At 37.2% G+C, this 26,258-nt stretch overlaps 3 protein-coding genes, 3 long non-coding RNA genes and 6 other non-coding genes across 13 annotated transcripts; 7 read left to right on the forward strand and 5 right to left on the reverse strand.

Annotated features, from left to right (window-relative positions):
* Positions 1-568: 568 nt before the first annotated feature.
* vamp2 (vesicle-associated membrane protein 2) lies at positions 569-8,016 on the reverse strand. Its single transcript, XM_057321485.1, has 5 exons — positions 7,780-8,016; positions 5,134-5,239; positions 4,851-5,009; positions 4,555-4,606; positions 569-4,466 (listed from the first exon to the last, which is right to left on the reverse strand). Coding segments are annotated over exons 1-5 (336 nt in total). The 5' UTR covers positions 7,782-8,016; the 3' UTR covers positions 569-4,449.
* Positions 8,017-8,077: 61 nt separating this feature from the next.
* LOC130546300 (uncharacterized) lies at positions 8,078-11,779 on the forward strand. Of its 2 annotated transcripts, XR_008961760.1 has the most exons (7): positions 8,078-8,156; positions 10,519-10,780; positions 10,946-11,014; positions 11,106-11,159; positions 11,367-11,435; positions 11,526-11,627; positions 11,724-11,779. It is a non-coding gene; the product is annotated as an uncharacterized LOC130546300 (long non-coding RNA). The 2 variants fall into 2 exon arrangements; XR_008961759.1 differs by lacking the exon at positions 8,078-8,156 and having other exon boundaries at positions 8,707-10,780.
* trnal-aag (transfer RNA leucine (anticodon AAG)) lies at positions 8,608-8,689 on the reverse strand. The gene has a single exon. It is a non-coding gene; the product is annotated as a tRNA-Leu (tRNA).
* On the forward strand, positions 9,235-9,365 carry LOC130546638 (U8 small nucleolar RNA). Its single transcript, XR_008961798.1, has one exon. It is a non-coding gene; the product is annotated as a U8 small nucleolar RNA (small nucleolar RNA).
* trnas-gcu (transfer RNA serine (anticodon GCU)) lies at positions 9,604-9,685 on the forward strand. Its single transcript has one exon. It is a non-coding gene; the product is annotated as a tRNA-Ser (tRNA).
* A 92-nt stretch (positions 11,780-11,871) lies between the features above and the next one.
* On the forward strand, positions 11,872-12,232 carry LOC130545690 (uncharacterized). Its single transcript, XR_008961693.1, has 3 exons — positions 11,872-11,917; positions 11,994-12,059; positions 12,148-12,232. It is a non-coding gene; the product is annotated as an uncharacterized LOC130545690 (long non-coding RNA).
* Positions 12,233-12,302: 70 nt separating this feature from the next.
* LOC130546636 (U8 small nucleolar RNA) lies at positions 12,303-12,433 on the forward strand. Its single transcript, XR_008961796.1, has one exon. It is a non-coding gene; the product is annotated as a U8 small nucleolar RNA (small nucleolar RNA).
* Positions 12,434-12,671: 238 nt separating this feature from the next.
* trnas-gcu (transfer RNA serine (anticodon GCU)) lies at positions 12,672-12,753 on the forward strand. The gene has a single exon. It is a non-coding gene; the product is annotated as a tRNA-Ser (tRNA).
* Positions 12,754-13,077: 324 nt separating this feature from the next.
* LOC130546449 (uncharacterized) lies at positions 13,078-14,847 on the forward strand. Its single transcript, XR_008961772.1, has 6 exons — positions 13,078-13,848; positions 14,014-14,082; positions 14,174-14,227; positions 14,435-14,503; positions 14,594-14,695; positions 14,792-14,847. It is a non-coding gene; the product is annotated as an uncharacterized LOC130546449 (long non-coding RNA).
* Positions 14,848-17,952: 3,105 nt separating this feature from the next.
* trnal-uag (transfer RNA leucine (anticodon UAG)) lies at positions 17,953-18,034 on the reverse strand. Its single transcript has one exon. It is a non-coding gene; the product is annotated as a tRNA-Leu (tRNA).
* A 314-nt stretch (positions 18,035-18,348) lies between these two features.
* Positions 18,349-20,101, reverse strand: and3 (actinodin3). The gene is made up of 5 exons (XM_057321696.1): positions 20,090-20,101; positions 19,633-19,687; positions 19,497-19,538; positions 19,198-19,358; positions 18,349-19,069 (listed from the first exon to the last, which is right to left on the reverse strand). Exons 1-5 carry the CDS (start codon positions 20,099-20,101, stop codon positions 18,458-18,460), a joined length of 882 nt encoding a protein of 293 aa, XP_057177679.1. The 3' UTR covers positions 18,349-18,457.
* Positions 20,102-21,157: 1,056 nt separating this feature from the next.
* Positions 21,158-26,068, reverse strand: LOC130546432 (uncharacterized). The gene is made up of 10 exons (XM_057321698.1): positions 26,050-26,068; positions 25,442-25,751; positions 25,253-25,409; positions 25,058-25,161; positions 24,916-24,959; positions 22,925-23,107; positions 22,418-22,837; positions 22,163-22,290; positions 21,761-21,873; positions 21,158-21,663 (listed from the first exon to the last, which is right to left on the reverse strand). Exons 1-10 carry the CDS (start codon positions 26,066-26,068, stop codon positions 21,534-21,536), a joined length of 1,608 nt encoding a protein of 535 aa, XP_057177681.1. The 3' UTR covers positions 21,158-21,533.
* Between the last annotated feature and the right edge of the window lie 190 nt (positions 26,069-26,258).

Genomic DNA, 26,258 nt, shown 5'->3' on the forward strand with positions numbered 1-26,258 from the left:
AGTTGTTTCTAAATGCTAAATCAATTAATACATGAAGCTTATTTCCTAAAATCCTCAGCTAATCTTCCACTTACCTCTTGTCTCACGTTTTTTCCAGTAGCCATATTTCAGAGTTTCAATTCTCCTGTTTAATAGCAGACGTTCTGAAATTAGGAATATGAGTTTTGCCTCTTCAGGAAAAGTTATGCAACAAAAATCGAATCAGCTTATAGGCTAACTCCTTCCCCCATATGGTACAGTGTTTTTCTGAGAAAAACATGATAAACTGTATTTAAAAAAAACTGTAATAAATACAGCTTTTGCGTTTTGACTTTACTTGTCATTTTTGCAGTATAAACATATAACCATCTGTTTCAACAGATGACTGCAGGAATCATTCTGTGACTGTGAGCCTTTGCTGTTTCATATCTTTCACCTTTATTCACACCAATCTCACTTATAATCAAGTCTGTTGTCATGTTATCAAAAGGGATCATGATTGTAAACATCCTCTCAGAACAAAAGATATGTTTCAGAGAATCACATGACCTTGTTTTTTAGGTGGCATTTAAAAAATGATCGACACAGAACAGTTTTATATATTTATTTTTATGTTGTCATTGTTTTCAAACACACACACCCATTTTAATTTCTAAGTCGGAACAATAAACACAGGTCATTATAACTGTCTTTTTTTGCAATATATATATATGTATATATATATATTTTCCCAAGATGTTCATCCTTATAATAGACATTGACAGATTACTCTACAATTGATTTTACGTATGTCTGGTTGCCAAATGTTTCCCTGTTACAATGTACTTGGTTCTGTTCAAAATTCAATCAATTATTACTTATGTCGTAAAATAAAAAATAACATTGTGTTTAGACTGTATTACCCGTGACCCTCCAGCCTAGTCCCTCCAAAAAGTCCAGAGGAAAAGGGGTAATACCAATCTAGAACATTTTCTACACAAACCTCCATAAATAAAATAAATAAATAAAATATGAAAATTGTTAAATTAATACAACAACTTGGCTATCGCTTCAATGCATTTCTAGTAGACCAGCGCAAAGCTCTATAGGACCAACCTCTGAAATTCTGCTCGTATGAATATTCTCAGTTACGTCCCTAAAAACCTTCAATAAACAACAGCGCATCTCTGAACTGATAGCAACCATGTAAAGTTGGTATTTGCAGTCATACTCTGTACATACAAGCTTTCTGAAGAAAAAACTCTAACCTTTACTAAGGCAGGGTTCAGTTTCCAGTATTACTTCGATATCTTCGGTCACCGTTCTTATCTTAAAGTATATATTAAAAAAATATTTTGACTACTGTGCCACAGAGCATCGGCGCAAAGCCTTAACTAATATCTGCTTAAAGTAAACAAAACTTAAATCTAAACAACTGTGTGATGTGTGTAATGGAGAAATTACTGTCTGTTTTGCATCTTCATTGGTTCCCTCCAATTAGAAAGATGCAATGTTTTTAACAAGCTGGCGTGACAAAACTTCTCCCACCATCTCTCTCAGCCCACACATTTCTGACCGAAACAAAAGTGCCAAGACGAAACAAAAAATACCTTCGCACAGTCACAAAAAGCACACACGTTTTTTTATTAGCTCCCTATTATAATCCTTTTTGTGAAGCATTTTTAATCATTTTAGAATCCTACCCCATTGCATTTGTGAATTAGTTATAACATAGACCCCTTTACAATGTTGACAACCCCTGGGAGAAGAATCTTTGAATGTGCATAATATAATATATCATTTTGTACGTTTTTCTATTTTGATATCGGCTGTACTTATCCTAATTTTAGTGTTTACATTTGAATTCTCAGGATAGTAAAATCTTGAACAAAATAGGACCCCCTTCCCCCACATGAACCCCACACTACAACACAAAACAGTATAGATTTTTTTGTCTTTTTTCTTCAAACAGCTGCAAAGAAATGTTACGTTTCATGTTTTATACTGAGCATCACAAAGACAGACTTAAAGGTTGTGCTATCTGGTTCAGATCTGGGGATACATCAGTCTCCTGGGTGTAAATTCATTTTCCTGTCCGCAATCATAGCAACTTTTATACCAATAAAAATATTCAAGTAAATAAAGATAGACCTGAAAATACAGAGAGGGGGTATTTGCATTTTTCCCTTTTTAAAAAAAACCAGAGATCTGTCAGAGAATGAGGGAAATGTTTTGTCCCTAAACCTGTTTTTGATGGCAGTTGGCAGTATAAGCAAGATATAGTATGGTCTTTGGTCGTTGTCTATTAAATCAGGCCAACATGAGTGGGATAAATGAGATACTGAAAATAAATGAAATGTACTAAGGCCGTCTCCTTTTAAAAAAGAGAAAATGATGATGAATGAATGAATGCTTCAAATCGGGATGACTGCTCTAGCACTGCCCCTTCACAATAGCTCCGCCTCCTGTCACAATTAATCAGATAATCTGTACCCTCCCTCTCGTTCATGTAACCACGTTACCGTGGTAACAGCCCTTCTTTATCTACAGAACTCTAAGCAGTCTAATCTGTCAGGTCGAAGCAGGAATACTACACAACAAGAGTCTTAAAATCCACGCATGCAGACTCTTCACAGAGTACAAATAGAGAAAAGCTAATCAGAGAAATTAAAGTGCATTGAAAACTGACACACACGACTAAACTAGGGGAGGGGGGTGATCACGTGCACACTTCATGCCTGGCTTGCTTCTTGTCGACAGATTGGGTGGGTGAGACTGAAGGGTGATGGTGATGGAGGCGTGTACATGCACAATAGCACACCGGCAAGGGCACGATGAAAACGAAATCAGGAAAAAAAACGTCCCCTCAGGTGCTCGGCAGTGTGTAAACTACAGCTGAACTCAATAAACAGGCACACAGAGAGGCGAGTGACAAAAAGTACTTGCTGCGCACATGGCAACAGCAGCGAAAGAGCTGGTCCCTTTTTTTGCCTGCTTCACACAAAAATATAATATACATCTATCTCTACAATTTAAAGAGAAAAAACTAAAAAGGCAGTTTCTAGATATAAGAGAGATAACCATGACTGTTAAGACAAGCTCACTTTGATGTCGTAAAATAAACCAGTGTGCTTTCAGACGGGTGAATTCATTTGAGGTTAATGTATTGGTTTGGCAGTACTTCTGACAGAGGCTGATATGAGAAAGTAACACAACGCATTGTTCTCTCACATTGCACCTGCAGTCTAACCAGTTAAAAAAGCGCCATCGAAAACAAGCTTTTTGTGCATGATAATATTTCCCATTCGTTGTCAAATTCACACTCACACATCTCTCTGTATGGAGATTCTCTGGCCTTTAAAAAAGCAAAAATGATTCAGCGCCAATTTTGTCCCTGATTTGTCATTTTAGTATCACTTTTAAATATTGTCTTTAACGTACAGCGCAATGTACTTTCACAAACCCAAGTGATTTTTTGTGCGGTCTGTTGAGGTTAAGACTTACGTTTTAATTCCTTAAGATAACACACTTAGTTTACGCTGTATGTGTTTTAAAACAGCATAAATCTACACTGTCGTAGAGGAATGTTTAAGAGATAAGACACTAAAGACATCAAAAATGAAGATAAACATCTACAGTCGTTGGTCCGATCTGTAGTGGCAGTTCACGGATAGAGTGAGTACTGTTGGTGAGAAAGAAAGAAAGAAAGAAAGAAAGAAAGAAAGAAAGAAAGAAAGAAAGAAAGAAAGAAAGAAAGAAAGAAAGAAAGAAAGAAAGAAAGAAAGAAAGAAAGAAAGAAAGAAAGAAAGAAAGAAAGAAAGAAAGAAAGAAAGAAAGAAAGAAAGAAAGAAAGAAATGGGGCAATGTGTAGTTCAGAGACAGAGTTAATGTGACAAGGGAAAAATCTGGAAATATTGAGTTAGTAGATAATGGAGTCTATCACTTGTGCAAAACTACACCAATACATGAGCGAGAGTAAGAGAAAGAGTGAAATAGAGCGTGCAAGATACAAACACCCAGATCAAGAGGCAGTAGTTTAAACCTGAAGCAAAACAAGTCTTACAAAACTTTAAAAAATATACAAACGCACACTCACACACAAACTACAAAAAACCATTATCAGAATAAAACTCTACAAAGACCATTTTAAATATATACTGTATAATCTTATCATATTCTAAGGGTTGTGTTTTTCTCGGTTGTTGTTCTCACGAGGAATCGAGAGTTTAGAATATGAACAGTAGTTCAGAAAAGCCGGAGGTATTTACAGAGGACACATGGCCACACACTCACTTACAGGACGGATGAGAAGTTACAGGGGTCCAGCTGTGAGGCAGTGGAGACAGGGGGAAAGGGGCAGATTTAGACTGATTGAGGGCAAATAAATAGATCGTTGCGAGAAGTCATTTTCTCATCTTTTTTTCCGAGGGATTTCTCTGTGGCTCCGAATCGGGCGTTCGCGAGCTCACAGTGGGGTAGGAACATCGTACTTTAGGTGCTGAAGTACACTGTTGAGAAGCAGATGATGTTTATTGTCAACGTTTAAAAGCGATAATATCAGTGTGGAATTATTTCACAAGCAGGTTTTTTTCTTACCGATGATAATAATGAGGACAATCACGCATATCATCCCCAGGATAATCATCATCTAAAGAAAATATGGCAAAAAAGAGCAGCTGTTCAGATCGTACATTTATACATTTGTTTCAATGATCTGTTTTGAAGATATGTTGTCATTTTAACTGGCGTACATTTAACCACTAATACAAGCAAATCCTTTTTGCCTTTACGCATACATTTTACTGTATCAATAATTAAAGAATCACATCAGCTCCTTTGGTTTTATACACTTGATTTGTATGCTATATTTGAGACACTTAATGTGTGTTTACCTTGGCATTCTTCCACCAGTATTTATTCTTGAGCTTGGCAGCGCTGGTCTCAAACTGTGAGGCTCCAGCCTGCAGGGCATCAGCCCGATCATCCAGTTCGGACAGCTTCTGGTCTCTCTCCAGAACCTTGTCTACGTTCACACGCATAATGTCAACCACCTTAAAATAGATAGAGGTTCTTTAGTAAGTCAAAAGCACACGTCGGTTCTTAAAATTGACTAATTTATATGTTTCTTGAATGGAGGCGAAGATGTCGTAATTTGCCGGAATGGGGTTCACTCACCTCATCCACCTGAGCCTGTGTCTGCTGTAAGCGTCGGTTGCTGGTGAGGTTGGGAGGCTGGTTACCTCCCTCTGGGGCAGGGGCACCGCCAGGGGCTGGGGCAGACCTGAAAAACAAACATACAAGCAATAATCAATATGCTTTATACAGGAAAGTATACAATAACCACCGTGACAGTAGATACTTGCATATACAGATCTGTAACTTGGTCGGTTTTTGACATTCTGGGTATTATTGCTTTAAAAATGTTGGCTAGCTGTAGCATTAAAAGATACAATTATACCATTAAATGTAGATTTTACTATGACGCTTACTGTTTTTTGGGGGACATGAATTTGGATCTGGATTAAATCCTAACATTTTGCATTTAGTAACGCAAAGAAAAGCAACAGTAAATATCGATTGCTGTTTTTCTGCTGGTTTACAGTGTCTCCTTGCTAAGACAAGTCTTAACCACCAGAGGAAGACAAAACTCTGGAGGTCACCTCTGAAACATCCCCCCATCTAATCCCTGACAGTCCTCCTCATGCAGGGCGTTTTCTCACTGAGATCAAAAATATCGCATTTTTATATGAATAAAAGAGGTGAATGAACTGAAAATCAAGATGATCATATTTATGATGTCATGTCACTTCCCCTCACTCCCATTTACAAAAGACTATATTTAAACATTAAAGCTTGCTTGCTCTCATCTTTACTCGGAGGAGAAGCATCAATAGCGCTTTGATTTAGGTGAAGGTTATTAAATTAAAAGTTCTGGTGGTCAGACTCTAACATTCAGGGAAGTCAGAATCTTATCTACACAAATCCATGTCTAAAATCAAATCATACATTTCATTATTCTGATCCAATGAAAGAACCAGAAATTGTACTAATTCTCTGTTTATTTAAACAATATTTTATCTATTTATTTATCTACAGGCCTATATCAATAACTAGTTATATATAAAAGCATAGGAAGTGATGTGAAGAAACAGATTTAAGGATGTACACTGTCCAAGTTGAGAGTAGTCAAAATCCAGTGTTTTTATCATTAAGGCTGTGATGGCTGCACATAATAAAATACGCTGCAAGAATTCTCATTTAAAACTTAAAATGCATTATACGCACAGAGTTAGTAAAGAGCAAACAAACACATGCCCACACAGTATTGTGTCTTGACATCTGCCTGGTTACGCAAGGCCATTTTTCATACGCTCACTGACAAATAATAAAACATACGTGTTAACATCTAACATGTGAGTAAGAAACACAATTTACTGGCATTTTATAGTACAATCTAGTTTAAAGACGAATTTACAATATTGTTTCTTTTGTTTTATTTTTACATTGGACTGGTGAGGGTCATATGAATGATGGGGACAACATCCCCACCCCCCACACAAGGCCTTCATTAGGCGCGTGCGTGTCTCTGTGACTGTGGCGTCACGATCAACACTTATATGCTGTCAGATTATATATGTAAAGGTTACCAGGTTAAACCTCACGTAAATGAAATGACGAAACTTATTTTATGCTACAGGTAGGCAATAGATCCTTATACTGCGATGTAAACCCACCATGAATCGCGCTGTAGGCCCAGTGATGTCGTTATTAAAGTATTCAGTAAGAAAGAGTTCATGATGCACGTGATATTGAGGATGTGCATCGTTTCCATTAGTTAAACCGGTTAAACGAGCGCGTCTAGAAAAGCGCACAAAAGATGCCACGGCCATTTTTTCCAGCAGATGAACACCTGTGCCCTTTGTACAAACCATTTGCCATTAGCCAAACCCAAACCAAATACAGCAAACAGCTTTTGCTTTACTGTATCTTACAACATCAGATCAAGATCGTTAGAATGTGAAAGTACGTGTTTCCTTGCCGTCCAAGAGCATACGAGCGCGCGTTTACCAACCCCCACAACTCGCGTGAAATCTCACGCTTCGACTGTACAGTGTCGATGAGCTCGATGACTCAGAAATTCTACGTATTTTTCATTTTATGTCAAGAAAGTCACTCGTGAAAACCGATTATGGGCCATGCATGCGTGCAACAACGTGGGCCTTGTGCTAACTGAGAAAAAAACTCGTGGATTTTTATAAAAACTTTGATCAAAATTGTTAACACGACATCGATGTGGGTGGATAGATAAATAGACTACAACAAATATCACGAAATGTTTAATTCTAAAAGCGTGTCACCAATTCCAGCCAAACCAGTCCAATCCGGTGTTTAGGCGTGATTGTAGTCACTGTCACTTCATTCCACACCAGATTAAAGTGAATAGCATCTAGTTTACAATTTAAATAGATCCGTGACAATTTACTATGGCAGTGGTAAATGAAATGTTTTAAAAGTGGTAACGTTACAAGAAATTAATAAATGTTGGTCATTAGTAGCCTATTTATTGGCTGTATTATTATCTAACGTTGGATCGCGGATAATACGGAATAAATGTACGCAAATGTGTTACGATATCTGCAAATAAATGTGAAACCACAACCGCCAATACGGTATTATTTTGTTCATTTTATATATTTTGTACTGTATTCTTTTGTACTGCATCTTCCGATGCAAAAGAGAGCCTACTTCCTTTTATAATCCAGCAAAGAATCGCTTTTCACAACCGATAACTGACCTAGTTAAGGAAATGTATTTACTTACATTTTGAACCGGTCTTGGCGTGCGTCTACAAGAAGCGTATAGATGAACGCGCTGTCTCAGGCGTTTCTCTCCCTCTCCGGGATAAAAGATGCACTCTCCAGGTTATTCCAGCGATACGGTATTTCCTGTATTTTCTAAGGGTTTTTACGATGTGATGTGCGCCTTAAATGCGTGCCGCGCCTCGCTATTATTCCCTTTATAATAAAGGCGCTCTACCGCTACTCGCTTCTGTCACTATGTACACATTAAAAATAGATGCTAGGATTAGAGGAACAAAGATGGCTCGTTGACGTCACTGGTCATCCGGGAAGCTGCAAGTGGTGACCATGGGAGGCAGGAGATGGAGGATGCTCATTGCTTGTTTGCATTTTTATAAGGTAGAGTAGGACAGACTTTGGATATGTAAGTGGCTCGTCGTCTACTGAACGACGTTAGGACATAGTGTTTGGATTTCATTCGCTCCACATGCCTGTGGTTCGTTTATTTATAAGTCACGATTGCTCAAACGTAAACAAAATGGCGGTGTATGAAGAGAAGAAGGAGCAGCCTGCGTGTGAACAATTGAGCCCACTCGTTTTGTTTAACGTTAGTTTGCTTGTACGTCATGTTAAGATAGAGCATTTGATAAAAAACAATTCCAAGCTTCTGATGCAGTTTTCTGGTATACGTTACTGAGAGCATTTTATAAAAAACAATTCCAAGCTTCCAATGCAGTTTTATCATTTTCAAATATTCTTTATGTCCTGATTGAGTGTCTTTTTTTTGCCACATTTTTGCCAATGTGACAATAAAAACGACTCAGTACTTTATGAAAAGTTAAAAGATTTTTGGCAGCGGTGGGATTTGAACCCACGCCTCCGAAGAGACTGGAGCCTTAATCCAGCGCCTTAGACCGCTCGGCCACGCTACCTATTCGATTTAATGGTAATGGTATAGAGAAATATGTGTTATTAACAGTTACACAATAAATTTCACAATAAAGGCAGACACATTCGTTTTGTTTGCACTTTTAAACACTGCAATGGCAGACAACCAAAGCCCCTCCCCCATTTATTATGTGTGGATCATTCCCTTCTTTCTAAAGCATATGTTAAATATTTAATTAAATGATTTCACAAATTTAGGCAAGGTTTAAAACATATGTATCCATCTATTTATATTACGGTTGTCAAAATTATATTAAAAGTGTGTAAATTTTAACTACAAAAAGGTTTTCAAATCCACCAATAGGACCGCAGAAACAACCAGCATGGTAATGTGGACCCAACAAAACTTAATCGAATATGTAAAATTTACTACAAAAACGGCATTTCCCGGGCTCTTTTCATTAATCATGAATTAAATATAGCATAACTTACATGGACAAAACATGATTTGTAACTTATTTTAAAAAGACAACCATCGTTGGAAATACTTGCTCCGTTTACAAATGCGTTTCGAGCCTATCAAGGCGTTGCATTAGTGAGGTACATCCTTACCTGTTACCTTAGAAATAAGGTTTCAGAGCATGATGATTGGATTACATGAATACGTGATTATGTTCCGTATTTGTTAAGGGCCGCAACCCCTTAATGATCCTTTCTGAGCCACACTTATATGGTTTATAATTTCAGAAAAAGTAGTGCTGTTAATAATGTATTAGTTATTTGGGAGTGTTTAGTATGAGAAATAAACCATCGTTCTATTAATGAACATACGTATAGAATCGCTGCCTTTACTTGCCGCTGTGCTTATTAGTATTAAAATGCCTTAATTGTGGTTCTAGCTATTTATCTATCTTTGGTTTATTAACATGCTTTAATTATGGGATTTGGATGGAATGATGACGAGGTGGCCGAGTGGTTAAGGCGATGGACTGCTAATCCATTGTGCTCTGCACGCGTGGGTTCGAATCCCATCCTCGTCGAGATTTTTACGGCTTTTTATTACGAGGGCAGTGGGTGAGTGAATTCCATTCTTATTAGTATTGCATAAAACTGTAAAGTAACAAAGGAATATGATATATATATATATATATATAATCAAAAAGTAATCTTTCAGAGCCGAGGATTGTTTCGCTAAACGGCCCTAAACCGTTTCCCATTCATTTTCAATGGTAGTGCTAAAACACTACGGATGCAATATTATTTTGGCCACTGACGCTCTGTGGCGCACTTTCGCGTCTTGCACCGCCGGGTGATTTTTACAACAGAGTGGTTTTTGTCAAAAACTCCGGTAAGCACCCAATGACATGTTTGCTTGTTTGTTTGTTCCCAAACTTCTCTCTAAAACACATCGCTGGGTTATTTGCAGGCTAACGTATGAATGAACATGACCATAATTCATGTTTATGCTTGTACATTTCAGTTGTTTTGTAATGTTTTTTTATGTTTACGTATAGATTCGGGTGTTGTTTGCTGAGGGAGTTATTGGACGTTTAAGTTACCTTTTTTTGCAACCTTAAATAAAAACAAAGGTTTTCCTTATCATAACCCTTAAGCATGTTTTTTTATATTTTTGTAAAAGGGTAGCAACCTTATTTTCTTCGTGTATTGATAACTATTGTCAAAACCACGGTTTTACTACAGTATCAATGGTTTCACTATGTTTTTTAAAACCATGGTTATTCCGTGGTAACCATGGTTTTACTACAGTAAACTTTTTTTGTTTTAACTGCAATAAAACCATGGCTAATTTTCGTAAGGGACATCATTGGTTGTAAGTTTTTAATGTTTACTAATGAATGAATGATTTCTCCAGTCTCTTTTAAGCTATGTGTCTAAAACTCCAGCTGCACCAGTGGCCTCATCGGAGGACGACCAGCTGCTTGGTTTCGGCGCTCGTGCCAAGAGTACATGGAGGGAGATTTGGGACAGCAGAGCTGATGGTTACGCTTCCTTTATAATGGGGGCAAAATGTGTCCGAGGGACGCGGGTGTATAAACTGCAACAATACCTGCTGAAGCAGCAGCAGTCTGCCCGTCCGCGTGTGCCTGCCTCAAGTGCCACATCTGAGCCCACAGGTCAGTTGTTTATTTTCCCTCATTTGCCCTTCAGAAGAGAATCTTTACAATTATGTCAATAAGTACTGTATATGTACCTTATTCTTTGTATAGCACAGTTACATTAGAAAAAAATCCAAGTGCAGCATAAAAGCAACCTTTAACTCTTCTTTGTTAACCATACAGAGATGGATGAAGATGCTGAGCTGGAGAGTGCAATGCTGAACATCACCCCCTCCAAGCTACTGGTGCAATGTAAGTGTTTGTTTTTTTCTTAAATGACACCTTGTATTAAATTAGTTGATATATTTAATAAATGTTCCATCTTTTTTTTACTTTTTGTTAGCGCCAGCACAATCTTCATCAGTGATGAAGATGAACTGATAAATCCCTGTTCTGGGTAAGTGCTCACTTTTACTGTAAACTTATAAATATTTCTGTTTATTAATACAAGACGACGTGCATGTTCTTGCATTTAAATGTTTTACATTCCCTGTTTAGTTTGTAATGTTTGTGACATTCTTTGAGAAGGCATAATGCATCCTTTTCATTCATTCTATTTGAGTAAGCAGATCTCTTAAGAGTCTTAAGATTTTATGTCTTGCAGAACCATCTACTGTCCTTTCAAAACCACTGACTGGCACTATAAACGAACTGCATCTGTCTCCTGTGGATGGTAAAGATATTGCATTTCCGCCTCTCTGATCAAATAATTGTCTTCCATATAACTTGGTAATATTTTGTTTTTGTGTCTTCCTTTTTAAAGCACCAGCCCTGAAAACGCCTGTGCCCCTTCCTAAAGAGCTGATGTTTCTTGTGCAGGAACCATCGGCTTCTACACAAACAAAGAAAAGTGTTTCAGCCACAGGTGTGTTTTTAATGTCAAGTTTATGGATACACTGAATTATCGTTTTAAAAACATGCATTTATAATCTATCACCTCTTTTACAATGCGTCTCTTCAGCAGAGAGCAGTATCTCTCGAGCGTGCAGGACACTTTCTTTTGAGGAATTTAACAAAGTAAGAATGTTTTGCACTACATATATATGCGTTGAATCATTTCTGTTTGAAATTTTGAATTATTTTTTTTAATATTAATTTTATACACTTCAGAAACCTCATCCCATAGCGTCCCACACAAAGCTGAGGCATCGCATGGTAAGTTTGTAGTTTATTTGTTTGTTTTGTTTTACTTTGTTTAGAACAGCTTTAATTATTGTTTTTGTGCTTTCAGAACCATGTTCCTCTGCTCCTGCTTCTTCAGTGTGCAGCCCACCACCTTTGCGACAGACAGCGCAAAGTAAGAGAGTATTTTGTGGATAGAATTACCATATTTAATATCGGTGGCTATACTTTATTCGTTTCTTCTAATTTTCAATCACACCCAGGCACACAACTCTTCCTAGAGCTCCTGCTCCACAGCTTCCTGGATACGATCATGACATACATCAGTGGAAGTGTTCTCATCAACAGANTAAAAAGACAACCATCGTTGGAAATACTTGCTCCGTTTACAAATGCGTTTCGAGCCTATCAAGGCGTTGCATTAGTGAGGTACATCCTTACCTGTTACCTTAGAAATAAGGTTTCAGAGCATGATGATTGGATTACATGAATACGTGATTATGTTCCGTATTTGTTAAGGGCCGCAACCCCTTAACGATCCTTTCTGAGCCACACTTATATGGTTTATAATTTCAGAAAAAGTAGTGCTGTTAATAATGTATTAGTTATTTGGGAGTGTTTAGTATGAGAAATAAACCATCGTTCTATTAATGAACATACGTATAGAATCGCTGCCTTTACTTGCCGCTGTGCTTATTAGTATTAAAATGCCTTAATTGTGGTTCTAGCTATTTATCTATCTTTGGTTTATTAACATGCTTTAATTATGGGATTTGGATGGAATGATGACGAGGTGGCCGAGTGGTTAAGGCGATGGACTGCTAATCCATTGTGCTCTGCACGCGTGGGTTCGAATCCCATCCTCGTCGAGATTTTTACGGCTTTTTATTACGAGGGCAGTGGGTGAGTGAATTCCATTCTTATTAGTATTGCATAAAACTGTAAAGTAACAAAGGAATATGATATATATATATATATATATAATCAAAAAGTAATCTTTCAGAGCCGAGGATTGTTTCGCTAAACGGCCCTAAACCGTTTCCCATTCATTTTCAATGGTAGTGCTAAAACACTACGGATGCAATATTATTTTGGCCACTGACGCTCTGTGGCGCACTTTCGCGTCTTGCACCTCCGGGTGATTTTTACAACAGAGTGGTTTTTGTCAAAAACTCCGGTAAGCACCCAATGACATGTTTGCTTGTTTGTTTGTTCCCAAACTTCTCTCTAAAACACATCGCTGGGTTATTTGCAGGCTAACGTATGAATGAACATGACCATAATTCATGTTTATGCTTGTACATTTCAGTTGTTTTGTAATGTTTTTTTATGTTTACGTATAGATTCGGGTGTTGTTTGCTGAGGGAGTTATTGGACGTTTAAGTTACCTTTTTTTGCAACCTTAAATAAAAACAAAGGTTTTCCTTATCATAACCCTTAAGCATGTTTTTTTATATTTTTGTAAAAGGGTAGCAACCTTATTTTCTTCGTGTATTGATAACTATTGTCAAAACCACGGTTTTACTACAGTATCAATGGTTTCACTATGTTTTTTAAAACCATGGTTATTCCGTGGTAACCATGGTTTTACTACAGTAAACTTTTTTTGTTTTAACTGCAATAAAACCATGGCTAATTTTCGTAAGGGACATCATTGGTTGTAAGTTTTTAATGTTTACTAATGAATGAATGATTTCTCCAGTCTCTTTTAAGCTATGTGTCTAAAACTCCAGCTGCACCAGTGGCCTCATCGGAGGACGACCAGCTGCTTGGTTTCGGCGCTCGTGCCAAGAGTACATGGAGGGAGATTTGGGACAGCAGAGCTGATGGTTACGCTTCCTTTATAATGGGGGCAAAATGTGTCCGAGGGACGCGGGTGTATAAACTGCAACAATACCTGCTGAAGCAGCAGCAGTCTGCCCGTCCGCGTGTGCCTGCCTCAAGTGCCACATCTGAGCCCACAGGTCAGTTGTTTATTTTCCCTCATTTGCCCTTCAGAAGAGAATCTTTACAATTATGTCAATAAGTACTGTATATGTACCTTATTCTTTGTATAGCACAGTTACATTAGAAAAAAATCCAAGTGCAGCATAAAAGCAACCTTTAACTCTTCTTTGTTAACCATACAGAGATGGATGAAGATGCTGAGCTGGAGAGTGCAATGCTGAACATCACCCCCTCCAAGCTACTGGTGCAATGTAAGTGTTTGTTTTTTTCTTAAATGACACCTTGTATTAAATTAGTTGATATATTTAATAAATGTTCCATCTTTTTTTTACTTTTTGTTAGCGCCAGCACAATCTTCATCAGTGATGAAGATGAACTGATAAATCCCTGTTCTGGGTAAGTGCTCACTTTTACTGTAAACTTATAAATATTTCTGTTTATTAATACAAGACGACGTGCATGTTCTTGCATTTAAATGTTTTACATTCCCTGTTTAGTTTGTAATGTTTGTGACATTCTTTGAGAAGGCATAATGCATCCTTTTCATTCATTCTATTTGAGTAAGCAGATCTCTTAAGAGTCTTAAGATTTTATGTCTTGCAGAACCATCTACTGTCCTTTCAAAACCACTGACTGGCACTATAAACGAACTGCATCTGTCTCCTGTGGATGGTAAAGATATTGCATTTCCGCCTCTCTGATCAAATAATTGTCTTCCATATAACTTGGTAATATTTTGTTTTTGTGTCTTCCTTTTTAAAGCACCAGCCCTGAAAACGCCTGTGCCCCTTCCTAAAGAGCTGATGTTTCTTGTGCAGGAACCATCGGCTTCTACACAAACAAAGAAAAGTGTTTCAGCCACAGGTGTGTTTTTAATGTCAAGTTTATGGATACACTGAATTATCGTTTTAAAAACATGCATTTATAATCTATCACCTCTTTTACAATGCGTCTCTTCAGCAGAGAGCAGTATCTCTCGAGCGTGCAGGACACTTTCTTTTGAGGAATTTAACAAAGTAAGAATGAGGACTTTGCACTACTTACACTCACCTAAAGGATTATTAGGAACACCTGTTCAATTTCTCATTAATGCAATTATCTAATCAACCAATCACATGGCAGTTGCTTCAATGCATTTAGGGGTGTGGTCCTGGTCAAGACAATCTCCTGAACTCCAAACTGAATGTCAGAATGGGAAAGAAAGGTGATTTAAGCAATTTTGAGCGTGGCATGGTTGTTGGTGCCAGACGGGCCGGTCTGAGTATTTCACAATCTGCTCAGTTACTGGGATTTTCACGCACAACCATTTCTAGGGTTTACAAAGAATGGTGTGAAAAGGGAAAAACATCCAGTATGCGGCAGTCCTGTGGGCGAAAATGCCTTGTTGATGCTAGAGGTCAGAGGAGAATGGGCCGACTGATTCAAGCTGATAGAAGAGCAACTTTGACTGAAATAACCACTCGTTACAACCGAGGTATGCAGCAAAGCATTTGTGAAGCCACAACACGCACAACCTTGAGGCAGATGGGCTACAACAGCAGAAGACCCCACCGGGTACCACTCATCTCCACTACAAATAGGAAAAAGAGGCTACAATTTGCACGAGCTCACCAAAATTGGACAGTTGAAGACTGGAAAAATGTTGCCTGGTCTGATGAGTCTCGATTTCTGTTGAGACATTCAAATGGTAGAGTCAGAATTTGGCGTAAACAGAATGAGAACATGGATCCATCATGCCTTGTTACCACTGTGCAGGCTGGTGGTGGTGGTGTAATGGTGTGGGGGATGTTTTCTTGGCACACTTTAGGCCCCTTAGTGCCAATTGGGCATCGTTTAAATGCCACGGCCTACCTGAGCATTGTTTCTGACCATGTCCATCCCTTTATGACCACCATGTACCCATCCTCTAATGGCTACTTCCAGCAGGATAATGCACCATGTCACAAAGCTCGAATCATTTCAAATTGGTTTCTTGAACATGACAATGAGTTCACTGTACTAGAATGGCCCCCACAGTCACCAGATCTCAACCCGATAGAACATCTTTGGGATGTGGTGGAACGGGAGCTTCGTGCCCTGGATGTGCATCCCACAAATCTCCATCAACTGCAAGATGCTATCCTATCAATATGGGCCAACATTTCTAAAGAATGCTTTCAGCACCTTGTTGAATCAATGCCACGTAGAATTAAGGCAGTTCTGAAGGCGAAAGGGGGTCAAACACCGTATTAGTATGGTGTTCCTAATAATCCTTTAGGTGAGTGTATATCATTGTTGAATCATTTCTGTTTGAAATTTTGAATTATTTTTTTTAATATTAATTTTATACACTTCAGAAACCTCATCCCATAGCGTCCCACACAAAGCTGAGGCATCGCATGGTAAGTTTGTAGTTTATTTGTTTGTTTTGTTTTACTTTGTTTAGAACAGCTTTAATTATTGTTTTTGTGCTTTCAGAACCATGTTCCTCTGCTCCTGCTTCTTCAGTGTGCAGCCCACCACCTTTGCGACAGACAGCGCAAAGTAAGAGAGTATTTTGTGGATAGAATTACCATATTTAATATCGGTGGCTATTCTTTATTCGTTTCTTCTAATTTTCAATCACACCCAGGCACACAACTCTTCCTAGAGCTCCTGCTCCACAGCTTCCTGGATACGATCATGACATACATCAGTGGAAGTGTTCTCATCAACAGATGATCTGGATGAAGACCGAGCTGGAATCCATCGGTCTGTGGTCAGGCTCTCCTCCTGTGAGCAACCCCATGAAGACCGTGTCACTGTGGTGTTTACCTCCTCAGCCTGAGCTGATAGACACAGTCTCTGATCTGCCTAAAGTCTTTTCTATTTACAGAGAGCAGGGTATGGAGAAGGAGATGACATGGAAAGAGTTTCAGAAGTCTCAATTTTACAACATGGAAAGACAGAGATGGGTTTCAGAAAAAAGTAAATGAGAAATTTCCCCATGTCATTATATTTTGCTTGTGTTTGTTCTGCCTGTTAAAGTGCTGAGAAAACAATAAAAACTACTAAAAACACTGATTTATCTTGTACTTTGTTTTTTATATTTATAAATATATAAATAAATAGCAAATATATTCAACCTGACGTGAAATATATTTGAATTATAAATGTAATAACTATGTACATTTCATTGTACAATTGTTTCTTACCTTTGTATTGTAATTAGTTTAGATACAAATACTCTTCATAAATGTATGCACATTTGGTGCCATTTACCTTATTATTTTACCTATGTTTAATAAGTTAAGTCATCTACATTTAATCATTAAGTAAATTTTACAAAAAAATCCTATATTATCCTATATATAATCCTAAGGATAATAACATATAGTGATGAAAACGATAACAAAAAAAAACTTTCTACACTGACATTAAGACTATTTTGTCAAAACATACAAATTTACATTGCAATTACCTGTTTATTGTTACGAAGTAATGTTAAATGTAAATAAACATTTAGTGTTGATAAATAAAACGTTCATTTTATTAATATATTCTATATGCTTATCAACATTTTCATTAAACACAACTTCATTTTAAATCATTTTAATTCTAATGCATTGTCATTATTTCTACATTTTAAAAGCTTGCTTAAATGTCATAAATAACGCACAAATTACTGTAAAACAATGTTTCAGAGTTGCTTACAGTAGGATTCGAACCCACGTCCAAGCGAACATAAAAAAAGATGTGAAAAACTCTGATTGGCTGTGACATCATTTGCAGGTGGCTGAAATGCTTCAATCTTATTGGCTGTCAGTGTTTTAGTTGGTTAAAGCGCCTGTCTAGTAAACAGGAGATCCTCGATTCGAATCCCAGCGGTGCCTTTCAAAAATAAGAAAAGGTGTAAATTCGTAAAAGGTTTTAAAGTTAATTAAAAACAGATAAAATATCAATTATAACCGCGTGATTGAGCAGAGCAAATAACCTTGAAGGGTACAGAACGTACGTTTTCTGAAACGTGTATAAATTAACGTCATATTTCTACCCTTTAAGAGTGTTAACGACGTAGAGAATGAGGTTTCGAATTTAAAGAAACGTGGTCTTTGGTTCATTCGTAGTAAAATCTGTCAAGATCAATTAAGACAAAACAGTATTGGCAGCGGTGGGATTCGAACCCACGCCTCCAGAGAGACTGGAGCCTAAATCCAGCGCCTTAGACCGCTCGGCCACGCTACCACAAGTATCGAACAGAAAATTGTTACAAATGAGAATCAACAAAATCACATAAAATCATAGTAATCTCATTGTGCTTTATTTCCTGCGAGCATCTTTTTGCATATCTGTATAAGCGAATCAATACCAGATTCCCCGATGCTGTTATTTAACCAATAAATGCTTTAAAAGTTAACAGTTAGTGTGTTGTCCATTTTACTATATAAAAATACACATACTTAAAAAAAATGTAACTCAACCTTGTGTGGTTTTTAAATACAAATATTGTACAAATAGGCCTATGCGTCATCTTAGGCCACTCCTGTAGTTATGGCGAAAATTATATAGTTTAACTTAACTCTTAAATATTGTATGTCACATTACAACAATAAGTAAACATGTTTGTGAAAATATGTATTAATAAAATAAACCTGTTGAAATGATTCCCTACTTTGGACCACGGACTGGAGCAGCATGACGGAAAGGATCATATAAATCTTGATTGAAATCATAAGGATCATAAGTGGGAAATGGATCATTTAAGATGACCTTGATTTCTGGTTCCTTTTCTTTCGCTGGTGATTCAAGCATCTCTACTGGTCTAGGAGGGTGGTCGATCAGGCAGTCAGGATCCCAGTAGGGATCACAGTCATACTCCATCCCTTTGATGATCACTGGAGGGGGTGGTGGAGTGGATTTTTTTGGGATGGTAGGTGGAGACGCCACCAACTCTGAGGTTAGTACAGATGGAGAATTCACCTGAACTGTGCTAAGTTTACAGTTTGGGTGGTAACGTGGATCGCAAAGCACAGGCACAGCGCCGGTGGGCAGGTACACAAGCCGTGGCTTGCACTGTGGGTCCTTTGCGTTACACAAGTAAATGACATCCACCTTTGAGATGGGTGGCAAGGTGAGGGGTGGAGGCTGTGAGGTTGGTGCAGCTGTCGTCTTCAGTTTTAGACCAAGGGTATTCTGGTATTTGGATGCATCGGGGCCATAGGTGAGTTCCAAGTGACGCATCTGCTGGTACAGCATTCTAATTTTGTCTATCTCATAGAGCTGCAAGTTTAAGATGAGAAAATATGTTTACATTCATCTTATTTGCACTACTTGAATGTGACACATAGATGCAAATTTGGTCATTTAAATCAATTTTCATAAGGGAACAAAAATAAAAAATAATTTACCCCTTCGGTGTGTCCAATACTGCTGTAGTAACGATAATACGACTGGAAGTCCGGATTTTTCCGATACCAGTTTGGATCAGCGACGGCCTCTCTTCTCAGGCGAGGTCGTGCCAGAAAGTTATTGGCCTGCTCAGAGTCAATACTGACAGCTGGGTCAGATACTAAAAATTTTAAGCCATATTTAACAAAGCAGATGTATACACATGTGTAATATAAAACAACTTCTATGACGATGTGATCTAAAGCAGTTTTCAGCTTCGTTTGCTAATGGTGTTGCGCTAAAAGTGTTGCGTCATTACCTACGTCGTGTGAAACTTTTGCAAGAGACGTGGCCTCCAATACTAGTCAAATACAGGTAAAAACAGGGTTATTGAGCTAAAAATGAATTTCTCGAGGAGCTAAGAGTTCGATTGGATTGCATGTAAAGAAACATACCTGGCAGAGATGAGAGGCAGTGCAGCGCCCCCAAGAGGCAAGCCAGAAACATTACCTGAAACAGATTAATAAAACCATAAACGTGTATTTATTTACATATCAAATACAACGATGTGGACTAGGCTAGTCGTCAAGGTTTAAACTAGTAAAAAAGTCATATAAACTAGTGACAAAGTAAAATAATTTGCTCGCTATACTTTAATTGTATTTTAATAAGTAATTGAGTCAAAACATTTGCTAAATCAACACATGTAAATGGAAACAACAACATGAACTGATACCTTTGGTGTTAGTATGTATATTCTGATAAATTGTCTACATTACGAATATATACACCATAATGATAACAATTTCATGTTATTAAAGTGTTTCTTAGTGTTTTGTTTCCCATGCAATTGACTATCTTTTTAAATTTAAGAGATTACAACAAAACAAAAAACCAAACTAAATGACTCACCTTGGGTGTCATCTTAGGTCACTGTAGTTATGAAGATTTCAGAAGGAAAAGCTCTTAAATACTAGGCACAATACTGGCAATTTCATGCATCAGTTTTATTGGTCGTAGAGATCAAGTAGCTCCTCCTTTTTACACGACCCTATTCCTTGTTATCTGAAACTTTACAACTGTTTAAAACAATACATTGCCAATTTGGGGGACTGAAAATAATAAAAGCTTAAATTATAAGAGTTGAAACAGAGAGCATGAAGTATCCTCAGGTTTATTATTGTCCTCGTGCATTATTCCTGTACAGATTCAGTGACCTTCTTTTATAAGTTTTTTAAACTAGTCAGAACATATCTCTGCTCTTCATTTGACTGAACTCATAACATAAATCACATCATTAGGAATCTATTATTTATACGACATGTTATAAATCAAATCCCTGAGGCATGCTTTCGTCCTGGGTCAGTAAGTCCTTGCTTAAGCCTTAGATAGTTTCAACATCTGCTGTCTGCTTTGAAAAACTCTTCAGATGTGTGTGTGTGTTCAGGTGATGATAACATAAGCACCCCTGTCTTTAGAGAACACCGCACCAAATTGAACCTTACCGTACCAGAAACAGCTGGAGTTCAGTCTAGTTTCTGACTATGGTACCTTTGGACTTCTTGATCTTCTGTGCTTGTCTATGGATCATTTAAAGGATAAAAACATCTGATTCAAACGATAAGTAATGAAAGGAGATTTATGTTATTTATGAGATTTATGCACGTCTTTATCTGTTTGGGGTTTTTTCAGGTTCTAGTTATAGCATATAGGATTATTTTGCACATGAGGCTTTAAGAGAGCAGAAGGTGGACTAGTAGATGGTTTGTCAAACAGGTGTGAAGAGGCAGAGCTGGAATCTGAGATATGTAGAAAAACAGAGGGTAACTGAAAGTACTGATCAAGCAACATGCCGTATCAAGGTGTTATTGCACAACCTCTGTACACTCCCATGTTCAAGAGAAATAATGAAGAAGAAAAAAAACATCAAAAGACAAAAGTACACATTATATTAATATTTATTCATTCTTTCAGTTTTTACAGTGTTCAGTGAATATTTTACCTAAAATCAACATTAACATAATTGTACTGGTATCACAAACATACTTTTTGTGTAGGTGTGAATTAAATAAGTCATTAATTGTGTACTTCTAAACTACAGCCTGCGCACCAATGATAACAACACAATCAAATTAAACTCAAATCTACTGAAAAGCTTCATTTATTAGAATGCATCATGTGAAATAAAAGATTATTTGCCCACACACAACATGGCAACGATTAAACAGAAGTTTTGCTGTGAAAGATAATGTGTACCTCTATATTTAATCGAAATCACAAAAATGTTTACGTTCTCATTTAGACAGTCTGGTCCTGGTGTTTACAAAAACTGAATTAACATGTCTCATTTAACAACTCATTTATTAATGTTTTTCTCACAAATCCATTTAAAAGCATCATTACATGGGTAATCAGCCCAAGCTGATGAATCAGTTATAACACAGTTCTCTCTTCTTTGGCCATTGGGTTCTAGAGACCCCCAGAAGCTGAAAAAAAGGATAAGTGTTAGATGCTTTCTGTTTGATATGATACGAGAAAGAATCACTTATTGAAAATAATCTGTCAAATTTAGTGATTTCTCACCTAGAGGTCGGTGTGCTGCCATCAACCCATTTCCATCTGCCTTCCATTTCACTGTCAGTCAAACCAATCCAGATCGGATGGTTCTCGGAACCAGAATACTTTTTAACAAAATCCTGTCAAGATGAAAGAACAACTCATGTCTGGTTTACTATCTCCGTGGGGACAGTCCATAGGCGTAATGTTGTTTATACTGTACAAACTGTATATTTGATCCCCTAAACCTAAAGATCATAGAAAACTTAAATATTGTTCTGTACAATTTATAAGTTTTTTTTGCCCATGGGGACCTCAATTTTGGTGTTGGTGTGCATTCAGGTCCCCACCAGGATATAAAACATGTCCACACACACACACACACACGCACGCGCACACACGCACACACACAGTGTATCTTTCACTAACTTGTTCGTTTCTGTTGTTAATGATGGTCAGATCTGCTTCTCTCTCTCTACAGTATCTTCTGCTCTCACTCCAGCTCTTCTTCTCAGATGAAATGAAATAAAAACTGGATTGATAGTAAATCCATCCATCTGTAAACACAAACATTTTAGCTATTAGTCCCACTCACATTTAATGTTTCAGTTTATTGTTGTACAAAAATATCTTTTATGCAGCTTTTCACTTATTTTTTCATAGTTTAGTGTAGTTTAAGAGTACCTTTTTCACTTAGAATTCTCTGCAGTTTGTTGATCTGCTGGGTTAACTGCTCTTTTTGTTTATTTAAGTTGTCATTGTTGGATAATAAGCCATCCTTTTCCTTTATCATGTTTATGTATTTAAAATGCATCTGGTCTCTCTCTTCTGTGAGTTTGGTATATTTGTTTAATAGTTGGTCTTTCTCTTCTGTGAGTTTGATGTTGTTGGTTAGTAGCTCGTTTCTCTCTTCTGTGAGTTTGGTATATTTGGTTAGTAGTTGGTCTCTGTCTTGTGTGATGTTTTTGTAGTTGATGTGAAACTGGTGATTGTTTGTGTAGATCAGGACACACAGCACTATGACTGCAGTCAGTAGAAGAACACACAGCACCACCAAACACACTAGAACTGATCTGAGTCTTCTGTTCCTCACACACTCACTTCCTGAAGATGATAAATATTTATATTGTTGTTCTTCTAACAGAATATTTGTGCATGTGTTTCTTGTAATAATGACTGGAGTGTCTGTACCTGTGTGTTGAAAAGTTTGGTTTCTCCTGGTGTCTTCGGTTGCTCTACAGACATCGTGACTGTTTATTTCGTCCGCGTTGGCATAGATATTCATCTCCTCACCATCTTCTGTGTCAATTGCTGGTGTCCCAGAAAAGTTTCTATCGCCAAATGTTTTTTTGAACATCCCGTTGGAGTTAATATCTTAAGAAGCTGTTCTTGTGTGCTTTATGTTAAGATGCCCTACGCTGCTTTGAAGTGTTCTGCTTTTGGGCTTTTAGAAGTTCCTGTAGTATTGTGGTCGAGAGGTGTGATGTCCTGTTTGCATGCAAGAAAATATTTTGACAAATTATGAAAAATTATTTGTATAGTTAGTTTCTTGAAGTAGTAGGATGAGGTGAGACCTGGTTAATGGCATATAGTAGGTATAAAGCCTAAATGTGTAAAATGACTACGGTTAAGAGGTGTTCTTTGGTTGAATTCTCTATAAACGCTGATAGATTTAAGGGCCGCAGTCAAACTTCAGGCTGTTTAATAGATATTGACATCTTATACTTAACAAATCTGTATAGTTTAATTGCACGTTGTTTAAGATAATCAATTTTTTGCACACACTCTTTTACCAAAAAAATCGCAATGTTTATGTTGACACATTTTTTTTACAATTCTGTCTTTACAAATAACATAACACAAAACTGTAGCCTACAGATTTGACATCAGATGGCTTTGAATTACCTGTACACTAAAGTGGCTGTTTGTTTTTAACACTGATGTGGATGAAACAACAAAACGGAACTGATCTGAGATCAATGTGTGAAGTCCAGAGTCATGTGACCAATAAAAACATAAAGAGTTAAATTTGATTTATTTTAGCTGTAGTGTGTGATTTGTATTTTTGCCATCAGCACCACATGCAAATATTTTAGCTTGTCTGGTCTTACAGAGAATAGCATGAGATGCTAATAACTTGTTGGTTGCAGTGATGTTTTTAACTCTGCATAGGTAACCAAAATAATTAACCATGGTATTATTAGTAATAAAACATGGATCTTACAGAGGGTATGCATGTGACGTCACGGCACACGAAAGTCAAGCGAGTCGCGCCCACTGAGTGGCAGAAAGACTGAATGCAGCCGTGTTTACCGTTATCTGTATTGTTGTGTGATTGATTGTATAAACAGATTGAGCACAAAAATACATAAAGAGGACCTGCTGCAGATACATAAAGTGATTTTTGTGTTTCTGGTGCCTGAGCTGATCTCACATTAACTCATTATGGCCTTAAAGGTCAGTGTATGAAATTTAGCTGCATCTAGAGGTGAGGTTGCGAACTGCAACCAATGGCTCACTCCACCGTTCACCCCTCCCTTTCCAAGCACTACGGTGTCTGACACAGAACTAAGATGTCTTCACGTCTTTTTAACGAAACACACTCTGTAAAGCAGTTTGTCCATTTAGGGCTACTGTAAAACAACAATGTGAATTCTAAGATGATAAAAACGCCTAATTATGTAAGGTCTTTATACACCTCTGAAGACATAGTTATGTATATTATATTGCATTCCTGTCAATAGATCCTCCAAACAATTACACACAGCACCTTTAAGATAGATGTAAACTACAGTCTGCACAACAATACCAATTGTTCCATCACATTTGTGCATATTGATGCACAGTATCAAACACACACAAAAGTAAATAAAATAGAACAAAACACATATGCAGAAGACTTTATTTATTAGAATGCATTATATTAAACAAAAGGTTATTTGTATACACAATGTAGAAATTAGTAAACAAACGTTTTTCAGTAGAAAAGGTTTAGAGACCACTAAAAAGTTTGACCTAAAACACTTATTACATTTTAGTCTGCTCAGACAGACTGTTTACGTAAAATTACCTGAAAGTCATGGATGCAATCTTATGTAGCAACTCATTTGAAAATGTTTTTCTCACAGATCCATTTTAGAACCGTTCCACATGATTCATCGTTCCATTCTTTTGAATAAGACAGTTCTCTTTTGTTTTGCCATTAGGTTCTCCAGACTTCCAGAAGCTGAAACAACATGAGCAATAGATATTTTGTTTTCTGTGTGTTATAATACTGGGAATCATTTATTGATAATCATCAGATACATTTATTAAAATTCTTACTCAAAGGTCAGTGTGCTTTTATCAACCCATTTCCATGTGGAATCCTCATCACTGTCAGACAAACCAATCCAGAGTCTGTCTTTAATGGAATTCTTAATGAAATCCTAAGAAGTCTATAATAACACATTTTCAAGGTAAATGTATTTTAATCAAACTTCTATCAACTGCAACAGCTACAAAACATGTTTAACTCACTTGTTCCTCTTTGTTGTTAATGATGATCAGATCTGCTCCTCTCGCTCTAAAGTTTTTTCTGCTCTCAGACCAGCTCTTATGCTCAGATGAAATGTAGTAAAAACTGGATTGATAGTAAATTGATCCATCTGTACAAACAAACAGTTCAGCCATCCCACTAATCCCACTCACAAAGTTTTTTTTTGTTACTTATGTTTTTTGCTCAAATGTACATTCTTTGTATTTTCAGTGTAATTCAATTCAATACCTGTTTCATTTAGAATCCTCCACATTCTATTCATCTGCTGGGTTAACTGGTCTCTGTCTTCTGTGAGTTTGGTATATTTGGTTAGTAGCTGGTCTCTGTCTTGTGTGATGTTTTTGTAGTTGATGTGAAACTGGTGATTGTTTGTGTAGATCAGGACACACAGCACTATGACTGCAGTCAGTAGAAGAACACACAGCACCACCAAACACACTAGAACTGATCTGGGACTTCTGTTCCTCACACACTCACTTCCTGAAGGTGACAGACATAGGCTATGTTAACCCTTCATGTATGATTTATGACAACTTCAGTCAGGATGTTTTCCAATGTTTTTATTGCTCTTAGGGCAATGAAAAACTAAATATGAACCTATTTTACACGTTTAGCCAACACATACAGATTTTCATATGTGAAAAGATTACGATTTTCATATCTTTTTCTCTCTATTTTTTTTTTAGCAAAGAAATGATTGTCATTACCGGTAGGCTACACTGAAGTGGTTGTTGTCTGTTTGTATTGGAGTCTGTTTGTGTCCTGAAGTCATCTGTACTCTCATAGATCTCCACCATCACCTCCACTCTCTCCCTCTCTGTCCATTCCCTGAATCACATTTCTAGACACATTATGGTAAATAACATAAGAATACATTTCAAGTCTTCAGTCCAATTAGTAAACTGTGCTAATGATAAATATATTTCCTGTGTAGTTCTTTGTACGCTTTTTGTCTGGATGACACAACATAACGTAACTGATCTGAGA

This window comes from Triplophysa rosa, linkage group LG22 (genome assembly GCF_024868665.1).
Source record: "Triplophysa rosa linkage group LG22, Trosa_1v2, whole genome shotgun sequence".
Classification (NCBI taxonomy): domain Eukaryota; kingdom Metazoa; phylum Chordata; class Actinopteri; order Cypriniformes; family Nemacheilidae; genus Triplophysa; species Triplophysa rosa.